Source organism: Ovis aries, chromosome 16 (assembly GCF_016772045.2).
Source record: "Ovis aries strain OAR_USU_Benz2616 breed Rambouillet chromosome 16, ARS-UI_Ramb_v3.0, whole genome shotgun sequence".
Classification (NCBI taxonomy): Eukaryota; Metazoa; Chordata; class Mammalia; order Artiodactyla; family Bovidae; genus Ovis; species Ovis aries.
In genome coordinates, this window is record NC_056069.1 from 14,831,641 (window position 1) to 14,843,674 (window position 12,034).

At 40.8% G+C, this 12,034-nt stretch overlaps 2 protein-coding genes across 15 annotated transcripts in view; one reads left to right on the plus strand and one right to left on the minus strand.

Moving 5' to 3' along the window:
• Window positions 1-4,081, minus strand: part of CWC27 (CWC27 spliceosome associated cyclophilin) — a 273,447-nt gene extending 269,366 nt beyond the window's left edge. For all 11 annotated transcript variants that reach the window (XR_009596753.1, XR_006056495.1, XR_006056496.1 and 8 more), the window contains exon 1: window positions 3,833-4,081. Coding sequence is in view for 5 of the 11 variants with exons in the window: in XM_060400398.1 (XP_060256381.1) it covers window positions 3,833-3,874 (42 nt within the window). In the remaining 6 variants the exon portion in view is untranslated. The remainder of the gene's footprint in view (window positions 1-3,832) is intronic.
• Window positions 4,082-4,350: 269 nt separating this feature from the next.
• SREK1IP1 (SREK1 interacting protein 1) overlaps window positions 4,351-12,034 on the plus strand; it is a 35,289-nt gene continuing 27,605 nt past the window's right edge. For all 4 annotated transcript variants that reach the window (XM_004016940.4, XM_060400400.1, XM_042233753.1 and 1 more), the window contains exon 1: window positions 4,351-4,516. In XM_004016940.4, coding sequence (XP_004016989.1) covers window positions 4,504-4,516 — 13 coding nt within the window. In that variant the 5' untranslated portion in view covers window positions 4,351-4,503. The remainder of the gene's footprint in view (window positions 4,517-12,034) is intronic.

Below are 12,034 nucleotides of genomic sequence, written 5' to 3' on the forward strand. Positions count from 1 at the left end.
TTCAAACGCAAGGGCAACAAAGGTAAAAATAACCAAATGGGACGATATGAACAATCTTCTGCACAGCAAAGGAAACCATCAACAAAATGAAAACATAACCTACTGAATTGGGAGAAGATATCTGCACATCATATATCTGATAAAGGGTTAATCTCCAAAATATAAAGAGAACTTCCATAACATATGTAACAAAAAATGTGTTTAAAAACCACATAAAAGGATCTGAATACACATTTTTTCCAAAGAAGACATACAGATGGGTAACAGGCACATGAAAAGATGCTCAAAATCACTAATCATAAGGTAAATGCAAATCAAAACCACAGTGAGGTATCATCTCACACCCAACAGAATGGTTATTATTAAAAAGAAATAACAAGTGTTAGCAAAGATATGGAAGAAGGGAACATCTGTGAACTGTTGGTGGGAATATAAATAGGCACAGCCACTATGGAAAACACTGTGGAAGTTACTCAAAAAATTAAAAATGAACTACCATATTAACCAGCAATTCTACTTTTGAATATTTATCCAAAGAAAAAGAAGACATTAACTAGAAAAGAGATATGCACCCCTATGTTAACTGCAGCATTATTTACAAAAGCTAGCAAAGTAATGCTCAAAATTCTCCAAGCCAGACTTCAACAGTGAGTGAATCAAGAACTTCCAGATGGTCAAGCTGGATTTAGAAAAGGCAGAGGAACCAGATATCGAATTGCCAACATCCACTGGATCATCAAAAAAGCAAGAGAGTTCCAGAAAAACACCTGCTTCTGCTTCTGCTTCGTTGATTATGCTAAAGTCTTTGACTGTGTGGGTCACACATATCAAGACTGCCGGGAGAAGTATCAGTGACCTTAGATATGCAGATGACACCACCCTTATGACAGAAGGCAAAGAAGAACTAAACAGCCTCTTGATGATAGTGAAAGAGGAGAGAGAAAACGCTGGCTTAAAACTCAACATTCAAAAAAAGATCATGGCATCTGGTCCCATCACTTCCTGGCAAACTGATGGGGAAACAATGGAAACAGTGACAGAATCTTTTCTTGGGCTCCAAAATCACTGCAGATGGTGACTGCAGCCATGAAATTAAAAGACGCTTGCTCCTTGGAAGAAAAGCTATGATCAACCTAGACAGCATATTAAAAAGCAGAGATATCACTTTGCCAACAAAGATTCATCTAGTCAAAGCTATGGTTCTTCCAGTAGTCACATATGGATGTGAGAGTTGGAATATAAACAAAGCTGAGCGCCAAAAAATTGATGCTTTCGAACTGTGGTGTTGGAGAAGACTGTTCAGAGTCCCTTGGACTGCAAGGAGATCAAAGCAGTCAGTCCTAAAGGAAATCAGTCCTGAATATTCATTTGAAGGACTGATGCTGAAGTTGAAGCTCCAATACTTTGCCCACCTGATGTGAAGAACTGACTCAATGGAAAAGACCCTGATGCTGGGAAAGACTGAAAGAGGGAGGAGAAGGGGATAACAGAGGATGAGATGGTTGGATGGCATCACCAACTCGATGGACATGAGTTTGAGCAAGTTCCCAGCGTTGGTGATAGACAGGGAAACCTGGCATGCTGCAATCCATGGGGTCGCAAAGAGTCGGACACGACTGAGTGACTGAATTGAACATAAGAAAACAACTTAAGTGTCCACTGATGGATGAGTATAAAGAAGACACACCAGAATACTACTCAGCCATAAAAAAGAAAGTAATATTGCCCTGTGCCACAACATGGATGGAGCTTTACGAGTATTATGCTAAATGAACTCAGTCTGACATAGAAAGATAAATACCACATGATTCCATTTACATGTGGACTCTGAAACAGAAACAAATAAAACCCAGACTTAGATACAGAAAATAGTCTGGTGGTTGCCAGAGGTGAGAAACAGTGAAAATGGGTGGGAGGTGAGGGGTAGAATAGGTGAAGGGAATCAAGAGGTACCAACATTCAGTTGCATAATAAGTAAGTCATGGGGATGAAAAGTACAGCATAGAGAATACAGTCGATAAAATAGCATTAACTTCGTATGCTGACAAGTGGTAACTAGACTTATTGTGGTGACCATTTTGTAATGTTTCAAATGTTAAATCATGTTGCACACATGAAGCTAATAATGTATATCACATATACCATACTTCAATAAAAAATAAAAATAGGGATAGTAATATCTTCATAGGTTCGCTGTAAGGACAAAATGAGTTATTATACACAGACTGCTCAGAACAGTACCTGATAGAGTAAATGCTCAAAATATGGTAGCTATAATTGTTGTAATTATTATTTTTATAAAAATTTTTGACAACAGGAAACTTGTAAGTTTATATGGTAAAACCACATTATGGTTGGGTCACGGTTCTAACCAGGTTTTCTTAATCTTTTCATTGGTAAGCTACTGAATTAAAAAAGAAGGTACATTGCTCCTCCTCTGGCTATGCATTCCATTTGGCCACAACTACTCTGTCATGTATCAGTGGCTCTTTTTCTTAATGCTTACAAGTAAGACAATACTGTGATAATGTTTCTTAAGATTAAAACATATGGGTTAATATAAAATGTAGATTAAATCATCATTATACATGGAAATTTCATCTTCAGTAGATCAGGAAATTTCTTCAAGGGGTACTTTCTAAGTTGATACTACCCTTTAAAGAGAGAAATTTTGTCCCATTTATTTGGAATATCTTTGAATCCTTTTAGTACAGATGACTAAACAAACATTCATTAAGCAAACTTACTACATCTGCTTTAAATTCTTTCCAGGCCAAAATTATTTTCTTTTTATTTTTAATTGAAGGATAACTGCCTTACAATATTGTGTTGGCTTACATTGTGTCTGCCATACGTCAACATGAATCAATCATAGATATACAGGTGTGCCCTCCCTCTTGAACCTCCCACCTTCCACCCCATCCCATCCCTCTAGGTTGTCACATAGCACTGCTCTGAGTTCTCCACGCCAAAATTCTTGCCAAGCTGTCTACGGTACAGAATTTTGAAGCTTCAATTCTTCAACTGGTTTTATGCTATAAAAAGTTCCAAACTGGTTTTGAAGGAAAACTTGGGCTATGCCTGATATTCTTTCTCAGTCCAATTCTGTTCAGAAGGACAATGTTTAACACAGTTTGCATACACTAATTTGCATGACTATTTCATGTATATTTCACTCAACTTAAGCTGTGATAATAGGTACAATGCTGGCTTTTCTTTCCACTCCCCAGTTTCGCTGACAAAGCCCAGGTCAAAAGATACTTTGTCCACGAAGACTTTCTCTACTTTCCCAGTTGCTAACTTCTCAGTAATACCATAGCAGATGCTCCTCTGTCCATTAGAACACCTCGCAAACATACTATTAGGTTTTTGTTTACCTGCCTGTCTCTAAAACTAAAACCATTAGCTCTTCCAGGGCAGCAACAGGTTTTATCCATCCATCTTCGTATTCTCCGCACCTGGTGCCTAGTAGGCATTCAGTCAATATAGAATTGTGGAAAAAATGGAGAAATCGCGATCTCCAAGTTTAGCAAAAGAATGTCAATTTTTAAAACATACCTGGCTTTTTACCTACGACCCTAGAAAACGCATGCAGAGTTAGGTTGAAGCAAAACAAGGAACAGTAGGGCCAGGAGGTTGGTTGATGGAGAAATCTCCACTTGAGGACTTTTTCAATTATGTGCTGAGAAGTGCCAGCATGTGGCTTTCAGTGCAATCCTGCTCAGAGACAGAGGTAAAGTTTTTGTAATCCCTTCCAACCCTACAACCCCAGAATTCCTTTATTCAATGAGATATCGCTTTGGGGAGCCCAGGTACCCTAGGTGAGACTCACCTTCCCGTTCGTGGGAGGCTCCTGGATATAAATGTTGCTCATTCCGGTCAGTGCTCAGAACTCCGCTCCTAAATGGGGATGAGAGCAAACCGCCGGTAACTAGAGCTGCCCACCTATCGGTACACGCTTCCTTAAATTGGCAAGTCGCGGAAAGCTCCAGCCTGTCAATATCCCGCAAGACAGTAGCACCACACCAAACACTAGCTCTTCCCAAGCCTAGGTCCTCACGGACGCCGCCATGTTGCTCCTGGACCCGAGCACCGCTAATCCTGAAAAGGGGGATTCCAATGGCGTCCAGGGAATTGAGAAGAGACTATTAAACTCCTATAGATGAATTTAACTTGTATTCCAATTTTTTAAACAACAGTTCGTAAGTTTTGGTGTTGTTTACTTCACTACACGCGTGTACAGGTCTCATTCACCTCCTCGAAGCTGGCAGTAATGGTTCGCGCCGTGTGTGGCGTACAATACGATTCCCCCGGAAACTGCATCAGCAGCCACTTGGTTCCGCAATCTCCAGGCGCTTTTAGGGCCTTCCCCTGCTGTCACCCGGGTGGCGCGGCGCGGGTGGGAGAAACACGGCCCCCTCGCTGGGTGTTGTCCTCGCGACCAGCGGGAAGCGAGAGAACCCTCCAAAGCCTAGGGGTTCTGCGACCCCTCTTACCAACGCCATGGCAATTCCAGGTAAAGACCAACCGCAGGGGTTTGGGCGAGGGAGGGAGTAGGTAGGGTAGGTTAGTGTGCGCTGGGTAAGGAGTACCGCCCAAGGGTGGAAGGTTAAAATGATCAGGTTCGTTTGGTTTACAAGAAAAATTTTACAGTCCAAAAATAAACTCTAAAGGAAAGAAAAGAAGAAAGAAACGATCTCCCCCGCAGCAGCCCAGCTCCCACTGCCAAAAACGGACTTACAGGGAAAGTGTATATAGGGCGGAGTGGGGGAGGGGTGTTTGAGACAGACTCCTGTCTGTAGGCCTAGGAGGCAGTTGGCCCAGAAAAACTAACCTCAACTTTAGTATGGTTTGAAAATAAAATTTGAGGTGGCAACACTTGGCGGACCCAAGTAGCCGAAGGCGTTGTTTGCACTGGAAGTGTCAGGGCTGAAATGAGCCTCTGCGGTTCCGCTTCTCTCTCTTCCTCTTACATGTAGTAGCTGTGTGGTCCTGAACCCTTCTTTTTGCCCTCCTGGGCCTGTTTCTGCAACTGTTAAAAAAAAAAAAAGATGTGTTGATTTATACCTGTGGTTCCTTCCAGTTCTCCTTGCAGGAGCTGTTTTGAGAAATATACACCACCACCACCCCTCCACCCACTCAAACTTGGAGATCTCCATGCAACTTGGAGATTCACGGTACTTAGAAAAGACGCTGAGAAGTGCAGTGGTTCAGAAGCCCTAACTTTGTTTTAACCTGCCCTCCCCAGTATTATTTGACCACGTTTGTTCTGTGGCAGCCTTTGCTGAACTGTGCTTTGCACATAGCTGTTATGCATGGGAAGGTTGTGCTGTTCTACCAAATGCAGTTTTGGGAGGATCACACAGGGCACTGTTGTCAGTTCAGTCGTGTTCGACTCTTTGTGACCCCATAGACTACAGCATGCAGGTTTCCTGTCCATCACCAACTCTGGGAACTTGCTCAAACTCATGTCCATCGAGTTGGTGACGCCATCCAACCATCTCATCCTCTGTCATCCCCTTCTCCTACCTTCAGTCTTTCCCAGCATCAGGGTCTTTTCCAATGAGTCAGTTCTTCGCATCCGGTGCCCAGAGTATTGGAGCTTCAGCATCAGCTTCATTACTTCCAGTGAATATTCAGGATTGATTTCTTTTAGCATTGACTGGTTTGATCTCGTTGCAGTCCAAGGGACACTCTAGAGTCTTCTGCAACACTGCAGTTCAAAAGCCTCAATTCTTCAGTGCTCAGCTTTCTTTATAGCCTAACTCTCACATCCATACATGACTGCTGGAAAAACCATAGCTTTGACTAGATGGACCTTTGTTGGCAAAGTAATGTCTCTGCTTTTTAATACGCTGTCTAGGTTGGTCATAGCTTTTCTTCCAAGGAGCAAGCATCTTTTAACTTCATGGCTGCAGTCACCACCTGCAGTGATTTTGGAGCCCAAGAAAAGAAAGTCTGTCACTGTTTCCATTGTTTCCCCATCAGTTTGCCAGGAAGTGATGGGACCAGATGCCATGATCTTCTTTTTTTCAATGTTGAGTTTTAAGCCAGCTTTTCACTCTCCTTTTTCACTATCATTAAGAGGCCGTTTAGTTCTTCGCTTTCTGCCATAAGGGTGGTGTCATCTGCATATCTGAGATTATTGATATTTCTCCTGGCTGTCTTGATTCCAGCTTGCACTTCATCCATCCCAGTATTTTGCATAATGTACTCTGCACGTAAGTTAAATAAGCAGGATGACAATATACAGCCTTGATGTATTCTTTTCCCAATTTTGAACCATTCTGTTCCATGTCTGGTTCTAAGTATTGCTTCTTGACCTGTGTATTGGTTTCTTAGGAGGCAAGTAAGGTGGTCTCATATTCCCATCTCTTAAAGAATTTTCCACAGTTTGTTGTGATCCACATAGTCAAAGGCTTTAGCAGTCAATAAAGCAGAAGTAGATATTTTTCTGGAACTTTCTTTCTTTTTCTATGATCCAGTGGATTTTGGCAATTTGATCTCTGGTTCCTCTGCCTTTTCTAAATCCAACTTGACCATCTGGAATTTCTCAGTTCACGCACGTTGAACCCTGGCTTGGAGAATTTTGAGCATTACTTTGCTAGTGTGTGAGACCAGTGCAATTGTGTGGTAGCTTGAACATTCTTTGGCCATGCCTTTTTTGCGGATTGGAATGAAAACTGACCTTTTCCAGTCCTGTGGCCACTGCCGAATTTTCCAAATTTGCTGACATACTGAGTGCAACACTTTAACAGCATAATTTTTTTAGGATTTGAAATAGCTCAACTGGAATTCTGACACCTCCACTAGCTTTGTTTGTAGTGATGCTTCATAAGGCCCACTTGACTTTGCATTGCAGGATGTCTGGCTCCAAGTGAATGATCACACCATCATGGTTATCTGGGTCATTGACATAGACCTGATAATTTTTATTAAAGGCATATTGCATGCTAGGCTCTGTGCTAGGCCCCGGGAATACAGTTGCCCTTGGCACAGGACTTACAATTTAGCAGTGAAAAGAAAGTACTAGAAAGTCAGACAGTGGTATGACAGGGAACATACACAGCCTTGAGGAGCACATAGAAAGGGCATCTAATAGGAAACTGGAGAGTTCAGAAGGACCTTCCAGAGGATGTGGCATTTAGGATGAGACCTGAAGAATTGTGGGAGGGGGAGTTATAGCCAGAGGGACTAGATATGTAGAAAGAGGAAATGTGTGAGAAGACGAAATGAAAGATGTACCCTTTGGATGGAACTCAGAGTACAAACAGAGAGAAGTGAGAAATTGACTGGAGACAGAACAGTAGCTAATATTTACTCAACATTTGCTGCATGTCAGATGTGTCAGACGCTGTCTCAAACATTGTATTTTTCTCTTATTTAACATTGGCACCCACACTGCGAGATAGGTATTACAATTTCCATGCTGCAGTTCAGAATGCTGAGGGACAGGGAAGTCAAGTGAGTAGTTGAGACAGCTAGAAAGTGACGGGTCAGTGCCGTTCCTCTGGACCCTGTGTGCTTATCCATTTTGCCATGTTTTAGTATAATTACAAGGCAATTTCCCATTCGTAGAGGATGTTTTAAGCCATGAGAAGGAGTTTGGATGTTTCCTTCAGGACCACTGGAAGAGATTTAAGGATTTTTAAATGTACTCACATTTTGGAAGCGCATCATGGCTGCACAGTAGATTGGAGGAGAGCTAGTTTGGAGGCAGAGTCACCAGTTCAGAGTAACTCTGGTAAGTTATGATGATGCCTCACCAGATGGTCTCAGTGAAAAAGAAGAGAAGTAGATAGATTAGAGATATATTTCTGGTGGTGAAATCACTGATTGATTCATGGTAGGTGAGTAAGATTGGAAATGAGATACACCTGAGTTTCACCGATAGGCAGTTGGGTGGGGCTATTTCAGGCAGCACCTGAGAAGGAGCAGTTTTTAGTGAGATGATGCGTTCAGTTGGGTCTTTTGAGGTGTAGTCATGGAATGAGAATATCTAATAGACACTAAGAGAGAAAATGTGTAGCTTAGGAAGGAAAACAGAATCAAAGAACAATTTGGTGTCATCCACACACTTATAATAGGCCAGGGGAATGGAAGTCTTTGCCCAGGTGGAATGTATAGAGTGCGAAGGGAAGGTCTGTGGGTGGATCTTGGAGAATATTAATGTGTAAGGGGCCAGCAGAGAAAGTCCAGTCTTCACAGTAGATTGCCTCGGCATCTTGATAAGCTGAGTCAGCCCTGGTGGCCTTTACCACACACAGCTGCATCCTGAGTTGACCTGCTGCCCCTGTTGGTTTCATTATTTGAGCAAGTGTTTTGAGCACCACTGTGGTATAGGCACAGTGGGGGACACAGTGTCACAGCCTGTGTCCTCATGAAACTTAGGTCAAGTAGTGAAATGTAATGCACTGCTTAAGAAAGAGGACAACAGGATACAGGATGCTTGGGGCTAGTGCATGGGGATGATCCAGAGAAATGATATGGGGCGGGAGGTGAGAGGGGGATTCAGGATTGGGAGCTTGTATACACCCGTGGTAGATTCATGTCAATGTATGGCAAAACCAATACAGTATTGTAAAGTAAAATAAAGTAAAAATTAAAAAAATAAAATAAAATATAACCTATCAGTATATTAAAAAAAAAAAAAAAGAGGACAAAAGTGATTTTTTTTTAAAAATCCTTATTGAAGTTCCCTTAAACTTAGACCAGAGTTATAGATATGTTAACCTTCTTTCAATTCAAAATAATGCTTCAAAGTGTAATCATCTTAAATTGTGCCATTAAGTTAGATGGTAAGACATAGATAAACTGTTTAAACCCAGGAAAAAATTGAAATAATAAGCATGACAGCACTGTAAAAGCACAATGCAAGTGCCATTAGAAAATACAGAAAATGTGAAGGTAATTTCTTGGATGATTGATCCAGATAGTGTATTACATGAAAATAGGGCTCCAACGATTCTGATCATCAAAAAGGATAAGAATGCTCTTTTATTTTTAGGTATAATGCTCATACAGATATTGTTCAGTCGCTTAGTTTGTGTCTGACTCTTTGCGACCCAATGGACTGCAGCACACCAGACTTCCCTGTCCTTCACTGTCTCCTGGAGTTTGCTCAGATTCGTGTCCATTGAGTCAGTGATGCTATCAAACCATCTCATCCTCTGCTGCCCTCTTCTACAGCATGGCGTCTTTTGGGTGGTCCTGCTAGTGATTATTACAGAGTATGACTATAAAGTATCAAGGTTAGTTTCCACAAATGATAATCAGCCTTACCTATTTTATGGTCACCTCCTCCAGCTGCTTTTCCATAGCAGTGTATGTAACCATTTTGTAGGTAACACAATGAAATGTATACTGTTACTTAGTGAAATTATGGACTCGGAGTTGTTATTAAGGAAAAGACATTTTAACACACTGAAACTCAGTGAAGTTGTGGTTTAGTCACTAAATCGTGTCCGCCTCTTGTGACCCCAGGTTCCTCTGTCCGTGGGATTTCTCAGGCTAGAATACTGGAGTGGCCTGCCATTTCTTCCTCCAGGGGATCTTCCCATCCCAGGGATTGAACCCGCGTCTCCTGCACTACAGGCAGCTTCTTTACCGCTGAGCCACCAGGGAAGCTGCTCAGTGAAGTTTGCTTTCTTTTGAAACTGCTTTTATCATTCACATTCTTACATTCATGTTAATAATTAACCATTCCCAGTGAAGAGTTACCTGGCAAAAGTGGCAAGGTCTGTTATTGATGTAGCTGGCAGGAAAACTTTTCTACAACTTGAAGTTCATACGTACATAAAAATTTTGAATATTTGCATCACCTCAGGAAGTTTCCTTGTGTCTCTGTCATTTCCCCCTACCCAGCAATCATTGTTTTGTTTTCTTTTGTCCTTTAATTCCTTTCCTTCTAGAGCCTGTCATGTTTCAGATAGGCTAACGACAATAGTTTAATAGCTGGCAATTGGGAGCTGTAGAAATTACTGATTCCCAACTGTTGAAGTATTTTAAGTTTATAACCTCAAAGCAACAAAAATTTGTTGAGAAGCTCCTAGCCACTCTACACCACGCTAGGCACTAAGTTGTATACAAAATGTAGCGTGGCCCAAATCTGGAGAATCTGGCATTTTTTGCTCCTGTAAGTTCCCTGGGAGGGGAAGGACTCCTACCATTCAACCTCAGCAGAATTCTAGATTCAGAGGAAGCCTGTTAACATATAATAATGCAAGATATAAAGATCTCTACAATTTGCTCCTAAAACCTTCAGTTAATGAAATTTTATTGAAAATCTGCAATATAGCTTCTCTGAAGAATTTGCAAGTGCAATCGTTGCCTTTTGTCTACGAATACGTGCATGACAGCAACCCTTCTTAGTGTTGAGTTTGGTTTGTTTGAGGGAGGTTTCTTGGTTCTGTTTTTGAGAAAGCAACTCATTCAAATTTTAAATTTTAGAGATATAAAAGGTCTGTAGTGACATATCTCTCACCCTTTCCCCCCTGGAGCCAGGACTGCTTTCTTCAGGTAACCAATGTATATCCTTGCAGAGATATTTTTTACATGTCTGTATCTATTAATGTCATGTATATTATGTATAACTGTGCAGGGGTTTTCCTTCCTTTTATACAAATGGCAATGTACCATAAGCAGTATTCTATAGTTTGCTTTTTTCTTTCAGAGATTGTTGCATATCTTTAAGTAAGCAACATCCTTATTCTTTTATACCATAATTGATGACTAGGTTACTTCCACTCTTTTACTGTTACAAATATGCTGCAGTGAATAACTTTGTACATAAACCTGTATGCATTTGTGCAGGTAAATTGAGGATTAATTCCCAAATGTGGATGTGCTGTATCAAAGGAGTATGTACTTGAGTGGTTCTGATAGGTTTTGTCTGCTTACTTTCCATAGAGATGGTACTGATTTATACTTCTACCAGTGAAACACATAGGTATATTCCCCGCCACGCTCTCTTCAACCTTTTCAATTTCTGCTGTTCAGATAAGTGAAAATGGAATCCCAGGATAGATTTTAATGTACATTTCATTTATCATGAATAAGGCTGAGCATCTGTCCATGTGTTTCAGAGTTGTCTTTATTTCCTTTTCAGTGAACATTCTGTTCAGTTCCTTTGCCCATTTCTTCCCTGGTGGCTATTGGTCTTAATGATCTGGTGGGTTAGAGTAGGGATAACTGCCCTTTGTTGGCACTAGGAATTGCAAATATTTTTTCTCATTTTTTTAATGTGCATTTTGAGTTTGCTTTTGGTAGTCTTTGCCATTCAGATTTTGTTATGTAGCCAGATTTCTGAGTTTTTATTTGATGGCTTTTGGATTATAGGTTATGATTATTTAATGGTTTTTGGATTGTAGATCATGATTATTTAATGGCTTTTGGATTGTTGAAACATTTTGAGGGAGGCAGGGTTTATTATTCTCAAAATTTGAAGAGGAGTGGAACAGAGAACAGCATGGGAACCTAAGTGGGGAAATGGAAAACTTGTCAGAGTCAGGGCCTCCCTTACAATCCTGCTGTTCAGTTTGATGCAGATCTCGAGTACTGGTGTATCAACAGAGTTCTTGTTCCAGACAGCAGAAACAGACTGGTTAATTTAGGCAGAAAAGGGAAGCGAGGTTCCAGGTAGAAGGTTCAAGAAAGATCGGTTCCAGGAAGATAGGTTCAAGGTTCCAGGTGGAAGCATTTAGCTGGCCAGATAGTCACGGAAATTACAGACAGATGAAGCTTGAAATCTTAATTTAACCAAAGGCTGATGAGTAAATACCTGATGTGAAATTATTTAGAGTTCTTATTATACTTCCCTTTCATGTAAAAATTACAGCCTTATTAAAGAAGATGAACTACTCTGAAAAAGTTTCATATTTTATTCATTCTAAAAATATGAGATACTTGAATGATGAGTTTTATCAACATCTTTCATCAAAGATGCGTTATTTCTAATATGTGCTGAGATGAGATGATTTCCAGTCTGTCCATTACAGCGTCTTGAGTTTGCTGTAAGACGGATAACAGGGCGTTT